At 44.3% G+C, this 25,181-nt stretch overlaps 1 protein-coding gene across 7 annotated transcripts; it reads left to right on the forward strand.

The window, feature by feature from the left end:
• On the forward strand, positions 1 to 25,008 carry LOC4814775 (pleckstrin homology-like domain family B member 2). 7 transcript variants are annotated; one of them, XM_033384123.1, is made up of 12 exons: positions 1 to 129; positions 504 to 614; positions 13,184 to 13,298; positions 13,944 to 15,715; positions 15,783 to 15,964; positions 16,025 to 16,758; positions 16,826 to 16,970; positions 20,428 to 20,641; positions 23,404 to 23,843; positions 23,901 to 24,033; positions 24,112 to 24,271; positions 24,327 to 25,008. In XM_033384123.1, exons 3-12 carry the CDS (start codon positions 13,184 to 13,186, stop codon positions 24,374 to 24,376), a joined length of 3,945 nt encoding a protein of 1,314 aa, XP_033240014.1. In that variant the 5' UTR covers positions 1 to 129; positions 504 to 614; the 3' UTR covers positions 24,377 to 25,008. The 7 variants fall into 7 exon arrangements, with proteins under 7 accessions (XP_033240014.1, XP_033240013.1, XP_033240010.1 ...); XM_033384122.1 differs by having other exon boundaries at positions 116 to 293; XM_033384119.1 differs by lacking the exon at positions 1 to 129 and adding an exon at positions 157 to 173.
• Positions 25,009 to 25,181: the final 173 nt, after the last annotated feature.

The raw sequence follows: 25,181 nt of genomic DNA on the forward strand, positions 1-25,181 counted from the left end.
AATATGATGGAATACGAATACAAATAACTCGTCAGTATATCTTTGGTACATTTTGAAACTAAGAAGTATATTTTGGTATATTTCTGAGCATCAGACCGTATATCTTATCAATGGGACCGCGGTCACACTGTAAGTCACAGCGCATCGTCTCGGCGGCGTCTAACCGTATCCGTGTCCGTGTGTTTATTTACATTTATTCCTTGCTCAACTTCAGTTTGTTTTGAGTTGTGTTTTCGTTGTTTTCTCGTTATTTTTTTAAAGTTGCAATGCCGGGCTGTCAACTTTAATTCTAAGTGCGTTTGTGTTATATCGTCCACCTTTTTGCTTTCTTTCCCCTTGTTTTGCGGTTTCCTTTTGGTGCAGCAAATAAACTCGTTTTTTGCCTGCGACTGTGTTTGTGTTTGTGTGTGTCTCTGTTTGTTTGCGCGCGGCTTTTTTTTTATTGTTGAATGCAAATTTTAAAACATTTTTTGTACTGATTGCATTTGTAATTTCCATTGTAGCAACAATTAAAGAAACAGCAACGAAAAACGTTGGCACCGCAGCCTGAAGCAGTGTCAAAGCAGCAGCAACAGTTGAGGGCGGAAGCGGCGGCCAAAAACCGTAGGAAGAAGGTATGGTATGCGCCTATCATTTGAATTTAAATATCTTGACACCATTTCCCGCGTTGATTAGAATAATTTTAATTTTTGTAATTGAATTGACAACGGTACTTCCACTGTCCATTATTCCCCTCCCCTCCTCCCGCCACAAAAAGAAACTCAAACGCCCTTGACAGCTGCCAACTTCGAGAAGTTGCAGTGCTGCCTGCCGACACTGCCGTTGGAACTCGAGCAGCAGCCGAAGCAGCCGCAGCCACAGCAGCAGCGTCGCGACGCTTTAGTGAAAAGCGGTGAGAAAAGAAAAAGAAGAAAGAAAGAAAAAGGCAAGGCAAGAGAAGGCTTTCGGCTTTGGCTTCAGCTACAGCTACAACTACAGCTTTGGCTCTGTCTTGACTTCCAAATCAAATGGAATTTAGCCGGTTTCCATAAAAAGCAGCCCAGACGGTGTCGAGCGGTAGGAGGGGATGTGAGACGACACCATAGCTTGTGTGGAACGGTGAGAGAGGGGAACAAAGCGAGGAGCAAGCTGCAGAGGAGACCCAAGGCCCCTGGGAGTCACAGAGAGAGAGCGAGAGCGAGAGAGGGATTGGCAGACAGTTCTCAAGTGAGTGGGTCAGTCGCTGTCGCAGTCGACGTCTTGAGCACTTCTCTTGTCTTTACAACATAGCTCGAGGAGGGGGGACTGATAGAGTGAGCGAAAGAAGGATTATGGATGGGCAAAGCGGTTGGATGAGGAGTTGCAAAAGTTCAGTTGCAGTTACTTGTGCTCTCTCTCTCTCTCTCTGTCTTTGTCTCTCTTTTCAGTTGTTTTGCCGTTGTTGTTTTTTTGTGGGGTGTGGCTGCAACTAACTGTGAGCCGGGGCTTAACCTTTGTCCGCAAGGAGATGCATTCCTATTGGAATCCACCCAAGCAGAACCCCCGCGTGGAACACATTCCACAGACGTGTCAGTGGCATCCACTGATTGGCATATCCATAACGGTGGTAATTGAATATTGGGTGGAACGACTCCACCATTGCAGTTTCTAATAGAATCGATTCAATAAGAAACTTTCTTCAAGCCAATATAATCCACACTGGGATCCAATCCAAGGGAAAAAGCGACTCCTTAAGACTACAGAATGGATCGAATTCTCTTCTAGCAGCCTCCCTGGAATCCTTAGTCCACACTATACCCACATACACTAAGTTCCACACTATGTTCGATTCAATTCTATTAACAAAAATACACTGGAAATGGCGATGCGCTGTATACCCTGTACATCTGAAATACATATATGTAAATTGTATAAATTGGCAACACAAAAAGGCAAGGCCAGTCGCCAAGAGCAACACACGGCAGGGCGAGCTTAAATACACAAATAACAAGACAAATACCATATAATGCCCAAAACGAAAAAAGGCCAAGATACATATTTAATTATTTACTCGAGAACTTGTTCAGTTCTCTTCAGCGAAATTTCAAATGCGGGATTTCGATTTCAAACGTTCTCCCGCGGCAAAAGCACAAGATATTTATGCATGTGTATGTATGTATATGTAAGTGCTCTGCTCTGCTGTGTGTGGAACGTGTCGGAGATCAACGTGAGCGGAAAGGCCAGGGCAGCGAGCAGCAACAGAGGAAAGAAAACCAAAGCAAAGCAAAGCCAAGTTCAAGCGTAAATAAATGCTCGCTTGGAAATCTCCCTCCCTCTCTCTCTCTCTACTTACATATGTATATGTTTATATGATTTAGCTGATTTTACAGCATTAGCAATGCTTCAACTGAACGATTTCGAGCCGATTGATTGTCCATTTATCGATAGATTTAAAGCTTTTAAACTTGTTCAAAGAGTATTCGAAGTTCGTTTTGAAAGCTCTCTCTGCTTCTATCTCCTATATCCATTCTTATTTTTTTTTTCTATGTACATTTGCTGTTGTTTGCTTGCAAAATGATATTCTGTTAGGTGGGCAGTGCGGGGCTGCCGTTATTAAGCTTGAAGTCGGTTTTACAGGGTATATTCATGGCAAAAGGAACAAGTAACATGTGTGCACGCCTGAATCTCGGTAATTGCACAACGAGCGAGAAAACTTGTCAATTTGTCACGTCCAACGTCTATGAATCACACAAGTCACACGAATCATATGATCCACAGGGCTTTTTCCCTTCCCTTCCCTTCCCACCGACTTCTCTACTGATTACAGGATAGACTTTTGGTCGGAATATCGCTTACAGCGTTCCTTTTTCTTGGTCTTTGGCTTCCAAAGCCGATAGTTGATATTGCCTTAAATTAGTTTGTTGTTTTAGCCGGCTCTCGAAGTGAATGGTATCCGCTTATTCAGTTAACAAATGTGTATTGGTATTTGCTTTTGTTTTCTTAGCGGTGGGCACAAGATCTGACTCAAAGAAATGTGTCTTCCAGCCCACACGAGAAAATACATTTGATTTCATTTGGTATTTCTCGTTGTGTGCGTGTGTGTGCGGCACAAACAAGAGCTGGAGGGAGGCGCCATACCCATAATACCACTCAACATTGTCGTATTCCCCATCAACAGGCAGCTCGTATAAACATCAACATTGTTTGATTGCAAACGGAGAAGACTATTGCCAAAAGAAAACGGCCATCCGCAGCATAGAAAGCACACTCCCAGAGTCGACTGTGTGTGACACAGTCAGGGCAAATAGTTTGTTGACCAGGCGAAATGGAAATAAAGACAGATTCGCATATGTATGTATTTCCTCCGCCTAGATCCTTTGTTCCCCATCTATTCATCCATCCATCCGCTCTCTGGGTGGGCATTCCCTGGAAACTTTAATTATTGCAGACCATTAAATGCCTCAAGCGCATGACGGATGGCGGCTCCGACTTTCTGGATAGCTAGCTCTTTCATCATCAAATTTCAGTTGCAAAAACAATGGGATACCGAATACTTACATACACAGGAATTCCCTTGAATTCCGTTTCGTCGTGAGTCTGCCAGAAAGTCTCAAATTAAAGCCGAGTCTTCGGATTTCAGCAAGTGGATTAACAAACAAAAAAAATAAAACAGTGAAGGCCAGAAGGGTATTATGACTTTGTACAGAATTCTTTGAAATTATCAAGATAAGGGAAACAGTTGCAATGCAACATTTTTTCAGCCGAAAGCACACATTTTGTAATGCTTATTCAGAGAGACCAGAGAAACCATTCTAGAAACCATTTCCTTATAGTTGATTGATTGAAATGTAACCAATTGTTGCTTGTTTGTTCAAACTTCGAACCACTGTGCCCATGGAAGGGAGAAGCGGGCTCATTTGCATTACCGTTTCCCCCCGCACCGGCCTGCCTTATGCCTGTGCCTGTGCCTGTGCGTGTGTGTGCTTTGTTCTTTTTATGAGTTTTTTCCCGCATTTCACACTTGCACTTCTCCCTCCCTATTTTGTGTGTGTTTTTTTTTTAATTTTTCTTTTACGATGCTGCAGCTGCACATGTTTCATTTTCAGGGTGAAAACGTGGGGGCGGGCGGGGGGTGGCGCACCAGCATTGCCAATATTTTTTTCTCCACCAACCCAACCCCGAGTGGCTGCAATCTCCTGCTCCTCCAGTGCTTTGCACATTTGCATCCGACAGTTTTTTGTTTTTGTTTTTGTAAACCGGACGCACTTTGTCACCGTCGCTGCTGATCTTTAATGCTTCCTCTGTGTGCGTGTGTGTGTGTGTGTGTGTCTGTGTGAATGATAAATGACATGTGTATGTATGTATGGGGTGTACGATCGTGTGTCTGCATGACATGTGGCGATAGTCGGACGACGACACCTTTGTCGCTCTCATTTTACTGTTTCTCTCTCCCTCTCGCTATCTGGGGGTGTGTGTGTGTGTGTGCGTGTCTGTCCTATTTCTCCAGTTGGATGGCCCATTCCACATTCCCCTAACCCATCACATAACCATAAACGCACATTCATAATTCCTACAATGGACGGCAGCAACAGCGCAGCATAAAATGCAGACAATAATAAACAATACCAAAACAGGCGCTTCCGTTTTCCGGCCATCCATCCATCCATCCGTCGAGTCCATCCAAACGCATGAAAGAACCAACTAACACGAAACACTCCACTTCGTTTCGTTTCGTTGTGTTTCGTTGTATTCCGTTCTGTGCAAAAACAAAACAAAGCAGAAGGCAGAATAATGCGACTACCGACTAGCAGATACCCGCTAATGGGATTTCGGGTACTTCAAAAAAGGGATGACAGATTTTCCTAGCGATCCTTTCTCGATCTCTTTTCGAATGTTGAGACCAATAGCCTTTCCATTGGACTGTTACTACCCTTTCCACAATCTTCTTTCAATAAGTACTATGTGCTCGCTGCCCTTTTTGTTGCGGCAAAGAGTTCAACAAACCGGCCGGCACTCTGATTCCGACTCCAGGAGGGCCCGGAGACCACGCACAATGGGACCATGCGTGGGAGCGGGATGGCCTTCATCTTGCCTTTAATTAAACGCATTTCGCCGAGTTGAATTTAATTGAATCAATAAACTAAATCAAGTGTCTGCCAACATTAGCCAATGCCGGAGGTCTCCACCTCCACCACCCGCCGCCTACTTCGATACAGATACAGAAAGAGCTCTCGATAAACACGGATATATTTACATATCTGGGTGGATTACTGATCTCCCTCCATGGATCCATAATACAGATCTTGTTCTTCAGAATAGCACTAATTTGCTTTTGAATTCTGAATGAGATATTAATTACATTTTCGATTGTAATGTGGGGGTTTCCGTAATTATTATTTACATGTTTTTTACAATATATTATATCATACAAACGAGTGTGTACAAATGTATAATAGAGCTCTCGCTTTGTCTGTTGTTGCGTGTTCCATTAATGAAGTCATCCCCAGAGTCAAATCAAGTTTTTGTTTCCACTTTACTTTAGTTTTGCATTGCCCCTCCGCCCCCCACACACACACACACACACATTCCGCACACACATTGTCGGAGCAGCAATGAGAGACTTAAGAAAGAGAAACTTGCCTCAAGAATGCCGCAGCTGGAAATACCCTTGACGTATCGAATGTTTCAATGATATCCCACAGATGTGTAATCATGAACACGACATGTATGTTGTTTTTGGTACTATTTCACTTGGCTTGGAACAAATGGATCCCTCATGGATCTAAAAAGTCTGTTGAAAGTTGCAATACCCTCGGAAAGGGTACAAAGTGCCGTTAAAGTTGGTTTGCTGTGAGAAGGGAGGGGGGGCTGCTGTGATTGTCTCCTCTCGCTCTCTCTCTCTCTCGCTCTGCCTTGATGTCATGCAAAATGCAATGGCGGTTGTTTGATGCCGTCGGGCATGCATTTGTGGGGTATCTGCGCTGACATCACGCATTTGTTTGCATTTGCATTGCACCTCTGGCGGGCCCTGTCGCCCCCTGCTCACAAAACGATCCATAAATGATGTCCCATTGTCCCATTGCTTACTTCAATTGAACTCAATTGGAAATGGGTATGGAATTGGAACTGCGGAATGGGTAAGGGAATGAGGGGAATTGAGTCGAGTAGCTGAGAATTGTCGGGAAATTGTGTGTTAATTAGATTCTTCGACTCTTCATCTGTACAGCTCGTGCTTCTGCCCATTTTTGGGGATTTTCTCTTCAAGTGATGAGCATAATTAACAAGCCACTTGACACACAGCGCCTAACCCCATCATCTTTATCTTCAACCCTCCTCCGCCGCCGTCGCCACCATCGCCCAGTCCTAGAGATGAGAGAGTGACCAGGAATGGGGCTGCCTCAATTTGTTAGCTCTCAACATTTTATTAATTGTGCAAATGTGAAAGATGAAAAAGTGGGTAACTGTACTGTAGTGGTGTACACTCGAAGAAATACCTTCGATTAAATCTGTAACCGCTAGAATCCATTGGGAATAACTGTTTTCGATGGCCTTTAGCTCCGCTACTGTTTCCATAAAGATGATCGATTGTATCGTGTTTCTCTCAGTGTATGGTGTATAGATTTGGGTTGGCCTCCTCTCGAATTTAGTTCGTGACTTGCATGATCTCCGCCTTCCACGCTTCGCGGCCTCTCACTCGCCCATCTCTAGGGGTTTCTGGTGTGCGTTGGCTTTAATGTTGGTGGCCTTTTGACAGTTTCAAGTGGCGCCCACAATTTACCGTTAGCCATGGCTCACTTCAAGTGTGTGGGGTGTGGGTGAAGTTGAACATGTTAATGGCTGGATCCCCGAGAGAAATCCACAAAAATACAGCAGTCACTCGTCGCTCTTTGCTTCCCCAAAAAAGGTTTTCGATCTTGAAATATGTTGATTTTTTTTTTAGGGGAGGGATGAATCATAAAATCATCCATTTAGACTATTTCCAAGGAGAGCCCATCAAAGAATGGTTACATTTTCAGAGAATCCCTTTCCAAACTTCCAGTTTATGTCTCTGTTCCTTGGTAACCATTGATCACTGTAGCCGGTGGCATGCCACCCCGTATGACAAACATTTTTGGGGGCAGGTAAATAAAGCCATGATAATTTTCACACATTATTGAGCGCATCGCTCGCTGCCAGGGTGGTGCCGTGCCGTGCCGTGCCGTGCCGCAAGGTGCAGTGGTGCCATAAGTGGGTTGCACTTTGTTATGCATGGCAGGCGCACGCCCACCAGCCACACTACACCTGATGCACGTAACTGTGCCACAGTGGCAGGCGGGGTGGGGCATGTCCAAGACTGACCTTGCCTTTCCTACGCCCCACACCACACCACACCATAGCGAATGAAATCCGCGGCGATTTTGTCACAAATTACACATAAATTTGCGTGTGTTGTCTCTCCTTTAATTTCTCTCTTTTATATACCCTTTTAGAGGAAGGTATTCGGATTTTCATGCCCTGCCCAAGAAGAGTCTCTTCCATTTGGAGGCTGGAATATCTCAAAGAAATATCTATGGCATATTTAACCTCAACTCAATTAAATTCAAGCGATTTTCAGGCCTGAAGTTCCCAAAAGATCGAACCACAGCGAATATCGTATGAAAAGGGTATCAAGCGCCTCCTTCCGTCTGTTTGTATCTTTTTGGCCACGCTTTGTGGATCTAATTTGATTCACAATTTGCCAAAAAAAAAGTACATAAATAATGTTTATTTCGGTTAGCATACATAATTATGTCTGGGGCCGGGCCCGGTCTGTTTGAGCGAAATTTGCCCGTAATTGTGCCCCAATGTGTGTTCCACATTTGGTTGAACACCTCCCCCCGCCCCCCACCCGTACAAGTATTTGATGTCCCCGCGAAGGTCTGGTCGCGAAATGTACATTTTTGCGGTAAATGTATATAAGTATAAGTGAGTTTTTGCATTTACATAAGATAACGAACACCTGGCACAGGCAAGGGTGGGAAGGGAGGCGCATTCCCTAGGCATTACCAGTCAGTCCATTGTCCAGGTCACGTTCGTTCTCCACCGACGACAGCCGTGTATGACAATCTGCTTGAAATTCTACTCAAGAAGGGGCCCTGGGGTGGGCTTGATACATGCCTACAATATATCTTCAGGTAAAGCCATTGTATCCCGAATTGCAAACAGATCTTGGGGATATACATATGGCCAGTCGAGCTTCAGGGGAGCATTGCAGTGACGTTCACACGGAGACGCACCGCTAGTGGCCGTTCGCTTATGGTGCATTTGTATGGCGTATACACGATCCAGCCCCTACCCGCACTTTCGCGGATGGTGTCATACAGCCTTAAACCAAGAGCAAGACCCCTACGCTCCACATGGGTTCCAGGCGGTGGTTTGTTTGCTTCTTTTTTTTTTGTTTTGTTTTTTTTTTATGTGTTCAAACAGCAAAATTCAATTAGCGATCGGATCGCCCACCACCCAAGACACCGAAAAAGCGAATGTGCGTTTGAATTTTGTTTTTGGAACCACTAGAAACGAAAACAAAAACTGTGCCGATTGCAAATATTGACAGTTGGCCCGGGCTAATGCACCTTGCACAGCCTCCTCAGACACCCCTCCCCCCCACCACCATATCTATTCAGTAATTCCCATTTAAAGGCATAATCGAACCATCCATCCATCCATCTGGGAATATTCGAGGTTTCGAGGGGCTTCCACGAGTACCAGCTGTGTTTGGTCTCTATAAATAAAGTCAACTTGAAAATGGCAAAAAATATTCATGGAAACCATTTATGGAGATGGATCTTGAGACAGGGAAAGCACTGATGGGAGGAATTTTGCAGCTTGGGAAACCCGAGGAAATCGAAGAGTTTTGACACCCTTTTGTTGGGGGCCTTCTCCTCCAGCTCCTCCCATCGGCTCTAACCAATCCACTAGGCCCCTCCACGTGTCACTTTGATGAATGTTGTGTGCTGTTGTTGGTATTTTCATACCCGATACTCAAAATTAGTATAAGGGTATATTCGATTTGTGGTGAAAATGGAATAATAATTATTCAATAAAAATAAAAAATAATAATTATAACAATATTTATTCAATAAAATAAAAATCAAGAATAATAATTATTGAATAAAAATCAAAAATAATAAATATAATAATAATTATTCAATAAAAATCAAAAATAATAAATATAATAATAATTATTCAATAAAATAAAAATCAAGAATTATAATTATTCAATAAAAATCCAAAATAATAATTATAATAATAATTATACATAAAAATCAAAAATAATAATTATTCAATAAAAATCAAAAATAATAATTATTCAATAAAATAAAAATCAAGAATAATAATTATTCAATAAAAATCAAAAATAATAATTATCCAATAAAAATCAAAAAAAAGAATTATTCAATAAAAATCAAAAATAATAATTATAATAATAATTGTTCAATCAAAAAATAAATAATTATACAAAAAAAATTATTTTAATAATAATTTTCTGTCTCTTTCGCACGCACTCTTTGTCGTGTCGTGCAATGTTTGCGCCTTCTGGTGGAGGAGAGCCATACTGACTAAGTATCGGGTATATATGTAGCAGCAGCTCACAACGTTCCCCCTTGTTATGTTATCGCATTGTGGACCCTTTACATAATGGAGGGGCACACACACTATAGGCACTCCGCCGTACTGTGCATATCTCTGGCCCCTTTCTATGATTTTCATTGGCTTTTATCTAATCTCAATAAAATTTGAAATATACATATATGTATGTATGTTTTTGTTGATTTTTGTAGTTGTTGTTTTGGCCGTACAAAAGAAATATGCGACACATCGCTCGAAATGGAAAGGCTATGGTCCGCAGAATGGGCCACAACTCTACCTATACTATGGCTGCTCCATATTCTCTCTTTCTGGAAGGAAGAATCACGCATATGCTTTCGAAGTTGATGAATCCTCTAAAACGCAACAATTATTGCCAAATGCCATTCATCGTTTCGTTCGAACGAAGGCCCGCCTTCACACATCGACAAAAGGAAGCATTCCTTGGGCTCCCCATTGAAAATACTTTTCGCAGTGGATCTTCCACACAGACTTGTTCCATGTTGAGCTTTATGATAGGATATACCCATTCGTAGGATGAATCCAGGGAAAACTTTTAAATCTTTCCAACGAAAGTACAGATGTTACTCCCTAAATATATTCAAACATACATATGTTCCATTAACTTTGATCTGAAAACCTATTCAAATAATCAAAGGTTAACTTTTTCGGTATTTTGTTGGTATTTTTTGGTCATGTTTTCGTTTACTATTTTCTCCCATAAGAAAGATGATGCTTTGTTAACAAAAAGTCTCTCTCTATATTGGACTATCTAAAACAATTACTATATATTATTTAAACCTCTTTAAAAATCTAAAAAAAAAAAAACATCAAGGCACAACATTTATGAGAAATTTTTCTTTAATATATTGCCGCGAAATCCAATTTTATTTTTGTGCAAAAGTCTCGAAAACGAATAGTTGGCCAAACTCGATTAAGAGCCAATCAAAAGCTAATTTATAATGGAAAATCCATCTATTTTTACCTCTTCACCACTTGCAATGTGTACGACATCTGGGAAATGCCCCGATGCTAATCAGGATTATGGGATGCCCGGAAAGAATCCATCTCTGTGTGGATTGTAGTAGTACCCCAAGGCACCCCCCCCCCCCCCCCCCCCTACCGTCGCATTTCTGACTCATGGGGCGGGGCAGGGCTGCCTGTGTCCCCATCGTGCCTGCTCATTTCTGTGATCGTTCGGGTTTGCTCACAGCACATCACATCACCTTGCCATCCATCCAGTATCCATCCCGTCCATTCCGCTTTGTTTTTTCTTCTTTTTCTTTCTTCTTGTGTTATTTATTACACATCTTTTGGATCGTTTTGATGTTGCTTTTGTGCCTAGTCAGACTCCAGCTCCAGCTCCAGCGCCACTCCTCCTCCACCGAGCCCCCCTTTGCCGCCTCATGGGGTGACGTGCGGGCCGGGCACTTCCAAAAGCAAAGCAAAACAAAGGAAAAGAAAAGAAAAATAAAAGGAAAAGCAAAAGCAAAAGAAGAAGGCGGTAAAAATGAATTTCGTAATATTTTAGTGTAATCATCGCTTGATGATGGGGCCACTAGTGTGGATGTGGATGTGGATGATGATGATGATGATGGAGGGAGGGGGGAGAAGAGTCACGATCTCGATCCAGAGTCTAGACGGAAACCGAAAGTGCTCAGGCCATTACAAGGCGATACGGTCAAATATATTAGAAATGATTTTCCAGATATTTTCCAGACTTCCAGTCTTAAGCTACAAACTGTTCGGGTAGGCTTTATAGCTGCATTTATCAGCTTTATGGAATTGCAAAGTTCACTACAAACAAATGTAAAATACTTAAGTTATGTGGAAAAAAGAAGCCCAACCTCTGACAAAAATAACAGTGTCAAAATCTAGCGTTAAAAGTCGGTGTTGAAGGATCTACAATTGACTTGTGATATCTTTAAGATTCTATTACTAAGCATTGTATCCGCTTTATCCGTGAGATACGTATGTATGTTATGTGTACGGCTTTGTCATACTGTACTTTTTTTGTAGTATTTTGTAGTATTCAATCAATTCCATAAAACGATTCCATTGCTCAGCAACTTCTCCGGCCAATGATGTCATATGTACGAGTATGTGTTTTGGTGACTGACCGCCCCATCCTCAATTGGTGCCTCAGTGCCTTGCTTTACGCACTTGTAACTGATAAAGTTGCACTCACAACAGCAACAACAACAACAACCATCAAACCACGACAGCTCAATGATTTATAAACATTAAGTCTACAGTGTGGCAAGTGTAAAAAAACGGGGCGACAATCTCTGTAAGGATTACAATTTGATCAAAGAACTGGGAGATGTTCCGCTTAGTTGGGGGATCAATAGAATGGCTTTGTCTTTCAGTTCTACGAGTATCTATGGCATAAAATATAACTTTCTTACACCACTGTACATATGTATGTATGCTTGCATGTGTGCGTGTGCGTGTGTGTGCCGGTTTATGGATTGAAAACTTTATCAGGCCACTGCCTGACGGGACACTGGCCGCCGCGCTCCCATTTCCAGTTATCCAATACTGTCCACACTGTACGTTCCACATAGATATGTGGCGGGTGTGTACATACATACATACATACCTTCCACGAGTGTCATACGATCGATATTTGTACGATCCAATGCTGGGGGCTCTGTGGGACAAAGAGAAGGATCTGTTGTTGTTCCGCATCCTCCTCTTTCCTCCCCTTATTCCCATATTATTCCCCGCTGAATGATGATGATGTGCTCGACTCGTTGCCGCTTAATCGCAGTCGCCTGCTGCCTCGACCACTTTTGGTTTTTGGGTGTTTATGCCCCAATTCGGCAGTGGGTCTGGGGTCTGAGGTCTGGTCTTGGTTGGATTGCGTTGGGAGCATTTCGAACAAAAAAAGTGTTTGTGTAGCGGGGGACCCAAAAATAAAAGTGAAAACTTTTAATGCGTGTGTTCTCCGCCCCTACCCCCCACCCCTACCCCCCACCCCTACAGATCTCCGGCCGCTGTTTCAGGTCGGGGATTTGTTTGAGTGTGCGTGCGTGTGCGTGTGTGCCGTTATCAAATGCCATATTTTTCATTTATTTGTTTATTGGTGATTGATTAGGCCATAAGCAGGCCATTAGCTCTCAATGATTCGGGTTCAAAATATATTCCATTCCATAAAAAAAAATTATTTTATTTGGAAGGATACCCACATTATGAATTAATGGCAATAAAACAGGTAAAAACAGCACACAAGTATATAAATACATACATACATATCTACGCATGTATGCTGTGGCTACCGTGTACCTTATTCTCATTAGTTGGCTTTTCTAGCTATAAAACAGCTAGATGATCAACACTGCTGTTCTGGCCTTCGACCAGCTGTTAGGTTTCTCTCCATCACTCACCCTCTTTACCGTTTTGAGGGCACGTGCTGAAGCGCACGCACAATTAAAGAGAGGGAGGAGAGAGAGAGAGACACTAAGCCCCTGGTCAGTGTGTCCCTAAAACCCATTTGCCAATTCACAGCTGCAGCTGCTCATGCACTCCTCTCTCTCCCTCCCTCTCTCTCTCTCTGAGAATTTAACATTTCTATTATTTAATTTCCCTTCCATCTACATTTGTATTTGTTTTGCAGATGTCATTGACGAAAAAGGATCCATCGCTGCGTGTTGCCGCCTCCGATCCGCATCTGGTTAGCCTGGGCGGCGGTCGTTTGAGTACCGCCGTAACCATACACTACATACACATTGGTGAGTCGTCTACACACACACACACACACATGTAGAATGTAGATGCAATTAAATACACAAACGGGATACGGGACACGAACCGTTACTCTACCTCTGTTCGTGGCGCAGACACATGGGCACGCACGCACGCGCGCGCTCTCTCTCTCTCTCTGTCTGTCTGTCTCTCTGCAAGGTCACTTGTAAAGCGATAAGCAAAGTACCGAAAGAAACAAACGACACAAAAAAGAAAACCAATTGCGAAAGAAAACGCACAAAAGCGAAGCGGCAGAGCAAACGGCGATAAGGTGATTTTTTACAGTGGTACTCAAAACCACGCGTACGGAAATAATGACAAAATATCGGCTGGATTGGTAGTGATTTTTGAAAGTGCTTAAATTTGGAATATAGTAAGGAAAAACGAAAAAAAATTGGGTAAACTTACTTCTTTTGAGTGAGAGAAGCTTAGATCTTCAGAGCTTTTGAGATTATCAACCACTGTGCCTAATCTTTCGGGCCACATGCGGCCAGACCGATAAGAGCTTATGGGATGGATGGATGGATCCCAACCTCACATTCCCAAATCGAACTCCGGACGAAAAACTTGAAGTTTTTTTTGGCTTCTCTTTGCTAATTGGTTTTTTTTTTTTGGTCTTCTTCTTCGCTCAGGGGATACGACAATCGGATCGGCCGGGACGTGCAGCATCTCGTTGAATGGAAGCGGAGTCCGGCCGCTGCACTGCACCATCTACAGGAGCGACGCCAACGAGGTGACCCTGGTGCCGGAGCAGGAGGCGCGACTGCTGATTGACGGCGCCCCCATTCTGGAGGAGACAAAGCTCAGCCAGGGGGCGATGATCACCATCGGCAATTCGAATTACTTGCGGTTCAACAATCCGGCAGAGGCGCAGATGATGCGCTCGGCCATGGGCTCCAACGAGCGAATTTCCATGCCACAGATCGACTTCACGCAGTCGGCGCGACAGGCCCACGAGCTGAGTCAGTCGCTGGAGCTAGAGTCCTTCTACGAGAGCATCATCAATCCGATCAAGCACTCTGGAGGGCTCCAGTCCTCCGGCGGATATGATCAGCAGCAGCTGGAGTGCCCGAAGGTCTTCACCTCCGACCTGGTCACCGTCAATATGCCCGCCAAGGATGTGCTCGGTCAGAAGTATGCGAGCTTTGCCCGCAATCTGGCCGAGAACCATCGCAACGAGAAGCAGATGAATAATCAATATGCCAAAGGAGCAGGAGTCGGTAATAATTCCGGCTACTGGAACGTACCCACCAATGCGGCCATCTACAAGGAGCAGCAGCAGCAGCAGCAGCAGCATCAGCATCAGCAACAGCTGCTGCATCATCACCAACAACAGCAATCGCATCCGGATCTGCTTACCAAGGTGAACAACGATCGCTACGATCGGTATCCCAAGCCAGGCGGCTTCCAGATCTACTCCATGAACGGCGTCAACAATGACATCAACAATGGAAACGGGAGTGCAAATGCTAGTGGAAGTGGAAGTGGAGGAGCTGAGCTGGAGGATATGCTTAAGATCTGCACGGAGTATGCGGACAGGAATACATCTGCTGGTGCAGTGGCTCCTCCTCCTGCTTCGCACAATACATCGAGCACCTCGAGCATCACCTCGTCCCCGATTGTGCAGAATCGAATCAAGACAAACGGCTCTCTGCCGCGTGACAAGAAGTCGCCATTCCCCCAGCAGCCCAGTGGCGGCAGCGGCGGCAGCAGCACCACAAATCTCTCGCTGCTGAGCAGCGCCTCGGGCTACGAGAATGTACGTCTGCTAGGACCCAATCGCGTGGAGATCAATGGGCAGCTGCATGTGCCGGCCTCTGTGGCGGCGGCCGCCGGCACAGCGGGAAGCGGAGGAGCTGGCCCCAGTCCGGCGGTTCGATCGAGTCACGAGAATGTCAGTGGGAATATCAGTGGCGGGGCAAAGTATGTGCCACAGAGCCCCAGGACAAAGATACGCACCAACTGCATGTCCCCCAAGAAGGATGTGTCCTTTGGCAGCGCCTTTGCCCTGGCTACCGCCAACCAATCGCCACCGCCATCGAACGCCGGAGCAGGTCAAGCGATGGTAAAGCCGCCGCTGGCACCCAAACCACCGGCACCCAACCAGCAACGGGACTATGAGCAGCTCTTCAAGTCCTTTGAGCGCAAACAGCAGCAGCTGGACCGCCTGGTGCCGCCGGCCAAGCGCAGCAACAAGAATGTCAACAATCTCACCCTGAATCTGAATCCCGCCGAATCGCTCTCGCTGTCGCAGTCGCCCAAGCCCAGCCGCAAGCCAGCGCCAGCACCGCGCAGCATACACCTGGAGCAGCGCCATCGCCGGGAGCTGATCCAACGACGGAAACAGCTGAAAACGGAGTTGGCCGAGCTGCCGCCATCCACCAGCACACAGGACAATCCCGAGGTTGGTTTTGCTTCCCATTCGAATACGATTTCATATAAAATTACATTCCCTCTTTCCTTTGGCATAGATGGAGCCGCAGCAGGTCGAGCAGCAGCAGGTGACGCCGATGTCGCCGCGCCTGCAGCTTCAGGCCCTGCAGAACCGGATACGCCGCCTGGAGGCCCAGAGGAACGCCACGCGCGTGATGGAGGAGAATCAGCAGGCGAAGCTGAAGCAATCGATTGAAATGAAGCAGGATCAGCTGAAAAAGTGAGTGAACACACGAAGAAAAGAGAAGTTTATTAATTGAGACATTGAATTCGTTTCCAGACTCCGGGCCATGCTCAAGCAGAAGCCGAACAATGCCTGCCTCAAGGAGGAGCTGCAATTGGTGTGCGAATCTCTGGAGAGTGACCGCAAGACGTTCGAGGATCTGGAGTTTCAGTACTTCGAAGAGGAGTCCGAGCATCATGCCAGCCACGAGGAGCTCAAGCGCCAGGAGCAACGCCTCACGCTTGAGTCAGAGCTGGCCGCCTTGCGCATTCAGCTGGGCCCCGACGACGAAGAGCAGCAGCCCACCTCGCCAAAGAAGAGCGGATCGGGAGCCGGAGCCGAAACCGGACCCGCTTCCCCAGGCAGCAGCAGCAGCAATCTGATCAACGGCGTCATGTCTCAGTCTCTATTTGGATCTGCGGAACTGCTCTGCCCCAAGCGACACCACCAGGAGGATCTGATGTCGAAGAGCGTGAACGAGAATATGTTCTACAACCACAAGATCGAAGCCACCACCAGCACACCGAAGCGTCTGCCCCTGCAGCTGTACGAGGATGGCGCTGCGACTGGCAGTGGGAGCTGTGAGCAAATCAGCTTCAATCTGTCGCTGCAAAGCGATCGGTTCGAGGTGAATCCCCTGGAACGTCGCGTACCCTCGCAGGACGACATCGATCGCATATGCAAGGTGGCCAATGATGCACCCATCTCGACCAGTCAGGGAGCCAGTACGAAGATCTTTGACAGCTTCAAGGAAATTGAACGAAACAGGAAACTTTTGCTGGCTCAGCAGGGTACGAAGAAGGCGCATTCATTTATGTTCAATCTCATTAAGAATCTGTCTCTCTGTGTCCCCCTCAGGTCATCAGGTCATTGAGCATGAGCGACAAAAGATGTACGACCTGAAGAAGAAATGCCACGCAGAGGCACGCACCCAATATTTGCTATCCACACAGCAGTCGATGGAGCAGAAACAACTGGAGCAACAGCTCGAAACGGATGCCAAGTGAGTTGAACCCTCTCCTCTCTCCAGACAACAGCTAATTGAATGGCCACCAGAGGCAGCCCCCTCAAGTTTCGAGTTAATTAGCTGAGCAGCTGGCGACGAAATTGCACTTAGAATGCTGCCCTCCACTCCTTCCCCCTCACAAAGCACTACACCACAGGGTTTTCAGGCTCGTCAGTGGGGCTCATCCATAATAGCACTCTTTGAAGGGTTTTCAGTCGCCAAAGAACAATATTTCAAAATAGTTCAATCGAAACGCAAATGAAATTTCCATTAAAGTAAAGATTTTGCTTCCCGATTTACCCGTGGGATATTCGAAGGAAAATGCCAAACGCTCTACAGATTTCATCGAATAAAGTCCTAAATAAATAAAAGTCGAAAATTACATAGAACAAAAAGGATAAACCAATTCCACTTCAATTCAAAAAAAAAGAGATTAATTTAATTGATCATTTTGCAATTATCCAGAAGTACATATTTGATTTGAATTTTTGTTTATTTTGGGGACTGTTAAAGCTATGACACAATCTTATCTATCGAGCATTTGAGTAAAGTCGATGGCAATATTAATACACTCAGAGAAAAGGGGCATCGTTCAAAGCAGGGACCGTAACTGTCATCAGATTTACAATACAAAATTGCAGTCTAACAACTATTTTCCAATTCTTATAAAAAACGTGACAAATAGAACTTATTTCTTGTTTCTGATTTTTTTTAATGAAATTGAGAAATAACACCTCTTTTATTATTTCAATAAAAAAAGAAAATAAGAATTTTATTTGATTTATAGATTATTAATAATATAATTCTCTTTGTTTTTAAACATCAATTCAATCTGAATATAAAGCACTTTAAAATAAAAAATATATATTAAATTTGTAGAAAAATATATTTATTCTAAATACGAAGATATTTAATTTAAATATAAAGTGCGTCTTTTTTAAAGATGAAATCTATCTGTTTTAAAAATGTAATATATTCAAATCAAATATGTTCAAATTCATTTCAAAACGAGGGGGAACGTTGTGAGTTGCTGCGGACACCGCAACTCTACGGTTATACCCGATACTAAGTCAGTATGGCTCTCCTCCGGCAGACGCCGCTAATATTTAACGACACGACAAAGAGTGCGTGCGAGAGAGACAGAAAATCAGTATGAGCGTGACGTCGGGCGCTGCGTAGCCACTGCAAATTGATTTGTTCCTTTTGGCTATAAAAATGATTTGATCTGATCCAGATTCAGCAACCGGATAGATATGGTCATTATCTATGATTCTGCGTTTTTAGTTTTCTCAAATCTGCAATATTGTGGATGCAACAGATTTTCGTCCTTTGTGGGGGCGGATGGGGGTATGGCGAAATTCTGAGATATACGTTTTATAGTGACATCTTAAAGGAGTGTGTGTACCAAATTTGGTTACTCTAGCCTTAATAGTCTCTGAGATTTGTGGTTGCCTCAGATTTTCGTCCTTTGCGGGGGCGGAAGGGGGTGTGGCGAAATTTGGACAGGAAACGGTCAAGGTCCGATATCACAGGAGTGTGGATACCAAATTTGGTTGCTCTAGCTCTTATGGGTTCTCAGATCCTTGAACTCATATTTTGCAATTGGCAAAACCGACCATGAAACCTGTGTGTTAGAGTGAGACAGAGCGAGAAAGAGTGAAATTGTTTTCGTGATTCTGGCTATAATAATTATACGATCTGGTTCAGATTTTGCACTCTGTAAGATATAGTCATCTTCTACGATTCTGCGTTTTTAGTTTTCTCGTATCTTTAAAATTGTGGATGCCACAGATTTTCGCCCTTTGTGGGGGCGGAAGTGGGCGGGGCAAAGTTTTTAAATATTTTTGTAGCAGTGACATATCACAGAAGTCTGGATCCAAAACATCGTTACTCTAGCTCTTATAGTCTTTGAGCATTAGGCGCTGAAGGGGACGGACAGACGGACAGACGGACGGACGGACAGACAGACAGGGCTCAATCGACTCGGCTATTGATGCTGATCAAGAATATATATACTTTATAGGGTCGGAAACGATTCCTTCTGGACGTTACACACATCCACTTTCACCACAAATCTAATATACCCCAATACTCATTTTGAGTATCGGGTATAATTAAAGGGATTTTTACAATTTGACCTCACGCAGAAAATTATTTTATATGAGTGTAGCTGATTTTTGTTGCATCTTTATTTATAGCCTAGATATTTATTATTTTTGTGAATCAGAATTTATTACACATTTATGAATATTAACGAAAGTTTTTATGCAGATTTATACAAATTTTACAATTTAGGGAATGGATGGCTTTTTTTATTTTTGAAAACTCTCCTCTCTTGACACTTTCAAATGCTGTGGTGTCCAGTGTAGGCTTTAAGTGCCTTATGGGGAGACATGCTCATTGAACTCGTCGCCGTCTCTATAATTAATCAAATCTGGTTGCTAATAGCCAAACAATGCGCTGCGCTGCCTGCCTTCCCTCTCCCGGTCCCTCTCTTTCTGGCACTATGCTCCACCTCATGGGTGGCTGTCGTCTCCAAACCGGTTGCCAAATCACTTTGAATTTTTTTTTTTTATTGAAAAACCAAACAAAACTCTTCCCAACACACACCAAAATCAATAGACTAGACGTGAAGGCAAGTCTGCTCTCGAAGGTCGAAGCTTCAGATACCCTTTGCCGATTGCAAAATTTTAGTTGAATTTCTTCTTTCTCTTGCGCTCAGCACTCTTGAGAGCGCTCTGGCGCCATGAAGAACGAAGTTTGCTATTGTATTGAGCAAAATAAGACCCGAAAAGAGAGCGCGATGCGGGAGTGGACGTTTATTGGTAGTATCTTTAATTTAATTTAACGAATGAAGAACATTGAAGAATCCAAAAGAGTGCCCGCACCCGCTCAAATGCGCCAGTCTTCTCTTCATTGCACAGAGGCCTGCCCGGAGGTAATATGCTTCCCCGGGAAAGGGTACACTTGTGGAATATGTACTCCTCTCCACTTGGAGTTTTTTGTATATTTTTATTCACGGCCTCCGATCGAGTGGCGGCGACGGCGACTACGACGACGACGTCACCTGTGCTCTGCGATTCGCTTCAGTTGAACTGATAAGCTTATCAGCTGATTCTGTCCCTGTGTGTGTGTGCCAGTGATAGGGTGCATGCGAGTGTGTCTGTGGCCACAGGTGATTGGGGTGTGGGGTGTGCACCCGCTTAGTCAGTTAGTCAGTCAGTCAGTCAGTCTTCGGTTGGAACTGAGCGCGCGCTGCGAGCGAATCGAATGCGAATACGAAAACGAATACGAATACGAATCGGTTTGGCGGGGGAATGAGTCATTCCATTCAGAGAAATGCACCGTATAAATGCGATGATTCCTTGCTGGTACGCGGGGACTATACGACAAATTACTCAGAAATTACTCATTGATCACGCACTAATCTCTCTCTCTCTCTCTTTTTATGCAGCGGCGGCAAAGATGCAAAATTGTTTGAGAACACGGAACTGCAAAAGCTTAGCGGCCCTGAGGCGGATGCAACGGAGGAGAAGGAGCAGCAACAGCAACAGAAGCAGAAAGAACAAGAGCAGAAGACAAACAACGATAAGGAGAATAACGGTCAGAGCAGAAAGTCAATCGGAAGCAGTCCCTCGGCCACAACAGCGACAACAACACCCCAACAGGTGAGTGGAGAAGAGAGAGCCAGAGAGCAAGAGAGCAACGGACGAGAGCTGCTGCGACGCACCGTGGATCGGTTGCCAAGAACTTGCGGCAAATAGTCCATAAGCGAACGATCGAATTGTCTAGAATTATAAAATGTGCGTTAATCTTAAGTAAAAAAAACATACTCTATCGATGGAAAGCCCAAAGAAAGACTGAAAGTTCCCAGATATTTATCTAAGAAACCCTTAAATTAAGGAAGTAGGTATTTGTAATATTTGGGCAGTGTAGTGCAATTTTTTGTACGAAATTCAAAAGTATTAACATAGGATTTTGGCCTTTTGAAGTTCCTCGTTTGCTTATTCTGTTTAATTGGTGTATTTAAGATTAATGTATCTGAGCATTGATTGATAATGAGTAGAGTGATTTGTGATCTCCATTATTCCATATACAGTCGAGCTTCCATACAACGCCATGTATGGCGCAGGACTTTCTACGGAAAAAAACAAATATTTTAGATAGATTCAGATGTATCCGATTATTTCTCATTATTAAGAACGTAGACTGTGTGGCCGATCTATGCTCTACAAAGTAGATCATATCATATATTGTATGTACTCGTACCGTCAGCGTTAGGAGTGATTGAACGACTTGACCTCCCAGCACACAATTGACGACCTAGGCCAAACAACACGGCGATGGATTTTGTTTTTATTCCACATAGGCATTGTTGTTTTTGAATCGATTTCTGTTTCTCTTTTTCTGTCTGTGGCTTCCGGGAATTCTTGTTTTCGAAAAGACGCATTTCCCCCACTCGCACCATATATCTCCAACGCCTTCCCACTTCCCGCTCTTCCGTTCGGTGAGTAATTTCCTTTCTGTCCATAAACAATAACATTTGCGAAGAGCAGCCATTCGTATTGTAATTCCCGAGAACATTGCATTAATGCAGCACAAAAAAAAAACAGTTTACTCATTGATAATGTTTATGGCAGCCATCGATCGAGGGTTTATTCCACTGTTGATCAAATTTGTTCTGATAAGCAATGGGGGTCATTATTTAGGATATTATTCGAACACCATCTAACCCACCTCCAGTCAGATAGCAAATAGATTCGTGAATAAAAGTATCGTTCCAACCCAAAGATTGGGGATTTTACTGGAAGGCTATGGCGAGCCTTTTGCACGTCTATTGATCACTTAATGGTGCACTATTGATGATTGATTGAGCTTTGTACACCCTGTAGAATATTATGAAGGAGATCCCAGTAGAGTCACGGTTGACAGAAATAGTTGTTGGGCTCTTTTATATAGAGGACTGTGCCATGACATTGTCTGTTCTTTCAAAGAATACCACTCATGTAGTAGTTCTAGAATCATAGTAAATATGTCTGTTGCTCACACGGAACCACCCCGATTTTATTTATCCGCTCTCTCGTCAAGTTCATTTGGATCAAGGCCTGTGAATATAAGGTGGTACTCTCTTTCGCCTGCCTATCTGCCCAGCATCCTGTTTGCAGTGTTTCGTTTTTGTCTGGCTTTCGCCCCTGCCACAACCGCGATAGTCGGAGGACCGGCCGACACCAGGCGATCCATCGGCAGCTCATTAGTCACGAGTTTCTGCTCTCCGCGTCGGCATTCTGTTTGCTATTTTATTTTAGCTTGTGTTTATTTTAAAACAGTCGTCCCCTTCCCGTTCCGGCCGGCCCCGTACTGCCCGCCGTCCCATTCGCCATTCCGGTGATCGGCAAATGCTTTAGCTCTCAATTGCAGATTCTATATGGACTACACTTATTAATAAGTTTAATATTTTCAGCTGACGACTTGTTGTTTTTTGTGTGTTCTCCCTGATACCCGGTACTCGAGGAGGTGCCAAGGGTATATCTTCGATTCGGACAAGTCACAGCCGAGTATATGGCCGATCTGGTCAAGATCATAAATATATGGCATTCCGTTCTTACCAAGAGCCGCCAAAGGACTATCCTAACAGTCGGATAGGGTTGCCATGTCTGTGGCGATAAGGACTATGCCTCGTCATGGGAATACTTGTGATGATATGATGGTAAACCAGCCTAGCGTAGCGGGTATTCCGTAGTCGGTATCTCGTCTATAGCTCATCCTACAACTTGGTTCTGTTTTGTGCTCTTCTCTGGCCCGAACTCTGTTACGCATTTTTGTTGTTTTGCTGTTGTTTTTGGGTTGTTTACGTATTACCCTTTACCTTGGTTTCCACCATATTTGTTTACACGTTGGTCCGTGCACGTTGGATCGTTAGCCATCGTTATCCCTCGTTCAATGGCCACACAAATCTTTGCTCCATTACGAGTATAATTACCTCGATCTCAATCCGCTCGGCTGCCTGTCTGCCTGCCAGTCTGCCCGCCAGTCTGTCCGCTTCTGCTGGACAATGTTCGTGCGCGCCTCATTTGAATGGCCATAGGCGGAGGCACCACCAGCCAGAGATCTCTCCATTCGGCACTCGCGCAGTTTGAATCGAATTTCCCGTGGAGGAGCAAGTGCTTCTGCAACATGTCCGTCTGGATGACCTACGTACAGCATCGTCGCACGGATGCGAACGCACGACAACGCATGGAGCTGTATTATCTAGTGAGTGTCAAGGTCATGCATCACTCATCGCGCCTAAATCGGATAAATATGTGCGATTATAGCTAGTATGTTTATGAAACCGCAGCGAACAGCAGCTCCTGTTCGTCCTGAGAAGGAATATGGAAGATGGCATAGAGATAATTCCATCCACTAACTTGTTTTCACATTCCCATTTCAGCAACGTCACTCGCAGCCAGAGCTAGAGCATCATGCCATAGCGGTGGGCATTGGAAGTGGCAGTGGATCCACAGCCCAGATGATGGCTCGGAGTCCGCGTCCTCTGTCGGAGGCCAACAATTGTGACGCAACAATTGAGACGCCCAAGTTTGCCAACGGAAGTGGTGGTGGCATGGAATTGTCGGCCATCGAAAACAAGAGGGCCAGCAGCAACAGCAATTCCCAGGACACGGCATCGGCGGGCAGTGGCAGTGGGAACAGCGGCAGCGGTGGCAGCACAGCCAGCGAACGGAAGCGCGCCCTGCCGAAACACCAGCGTCCCCTGACCCGCTACCTGCCCATCTTCTCGCCAGACCTCAATCTGAGGCATCACATTGAGACCGCTGGCCACCAGATCGATCTCTGTCCGCATGTTTTTGTCGATGCGCACAGTTGTCGCGGGTGAGTAAAGCCACCACGCCACGCCACAGGACATGTGTACTATGTTCTTGTTTCTAGATATCTACACAAGCTGGGGGCCACGTTCCACGCGTGGTCGAGGCGTTGGTTTGTCCTCGACAGGCAGCGCAGTGCCCTGATCTACTACTCGGACAAATCGGAGCGGAAGCCACGAGGCGGAGCCTACTTTGCAGTGAGTTGATCATCAGCATATGTAAATTGCACCTTCAATTTGATTACCAACCAACGCGTATCCGTGTTGCCCTTGCAGACCATCGACGAGGTGTATCTGGATCATTTGAATGCCTCGAAGAGCGGCCGACCACATTGCACCTTCATTGTGAAGACCAAGAAGCGGAGCTACAACCTTCAGGCAGCCTCCGATTCAGCGGCGCGCATTTGGATAGACGCCATCATCACGGGGGCCCAAGGTAATCTGGATTACTAAGCAGCCAGTGCCCAGTTCCACCACTAAACTTTGCCCAGTGCCCACAGCAGCTGTCTCAGCTATTAGATGGCGAATATTTCTACTCTAGCATAAGCTCAACTAACTGATGGACCCCAACCCCATCACACACAAGAAAACTGTAGCTCTGTAAGACCAAAACAAAAGCAAAACATCAACCTATTTAGGGGAGGACCTGTAACAACACACATCCTTTGAACAGGCAATAAATTAGAACTTTTACTTTTGGCGAACTAACGAAATCCGAGATTTCAGTACTGGACCAAAGTTAAGAATGTATTTTTTATATGGAATATACATATATGTACTGTATATGATATGATGTATTTACTTTATTTACTATATGTACTTGTATGGCTTTTAATTTTTTCATAAACTAGCTAAGAACTCGATATATTTTCTATAGGACGAAATGTGTGTACAATACAAAATATGAGAAAAAGCCCAACGCTAATAAAACAGCCATTTCGTAGCCTAATCAAACAGATAAACACTTAAATCAGACTAGCTAACATCCATTTTGTACAACTACTACGATAACGAGAGTATTTAAATGTAATAGCCAAATGGAAGAGCCCCCCATATGACACCTTTACACTTGAAGTTTCATTGTGAATTTACCTATATATACATATATATACATATATTTTGATAACTGTATAATTGGAGGGATCGAGAGAGGGACAAACCGTTTGTCCAGGACTAAGCCTAAGACTAAACAGAACTTGGAACGATTTGCTCAGGCAGCTGGAAAGGATAATCAAAAACACACAAAAAACAAACAACTTTAATATATATATATATTATACAGCATAAGAAATAACTATAAATATGTATTTAGTAAATAAAAATCATTGTTTTTTTTAGATAAACAT

This window comes from Drosophila pseudoobscura, chromosome X, assembly GCF_009870125.1.
Source record: "Drosophila pseudoobscura strain MV-25-SWS-2005 chromosome X, UCI_Dpse_MV25, whole genome shotgun sequence".
Taxonomy (NCBI): Eukaryota; Metazoa; Arthropoda; class Insecta; order Diptera; family Drosophilidae; genus Drosophila; species Drosophila pseudoobscura.

Coding starts and splice junctions, on each gene's coding strand:
- LOC4814775 (XM_033384123.1), top strand. CDS start 13,184: ATGTCATTGACGAAAAAGGATCCATCGCTGCGTGTTGCCGCCTCCGAT. Junction 16,971..20,427: donor CAGCTCGAAACGGATGCCAA/GTGAGTTGAACC, acceptor CTTTTTATGCAG/CGGCGGCAAAGATGCAAAAT. Junction 24,272..24,326: donor CATCATCACGGGGGCCCAAG/GTAATCTGGATT, acceptor AACTTTGCCCAG/TGCCCACAGCAGCTGTCTCA.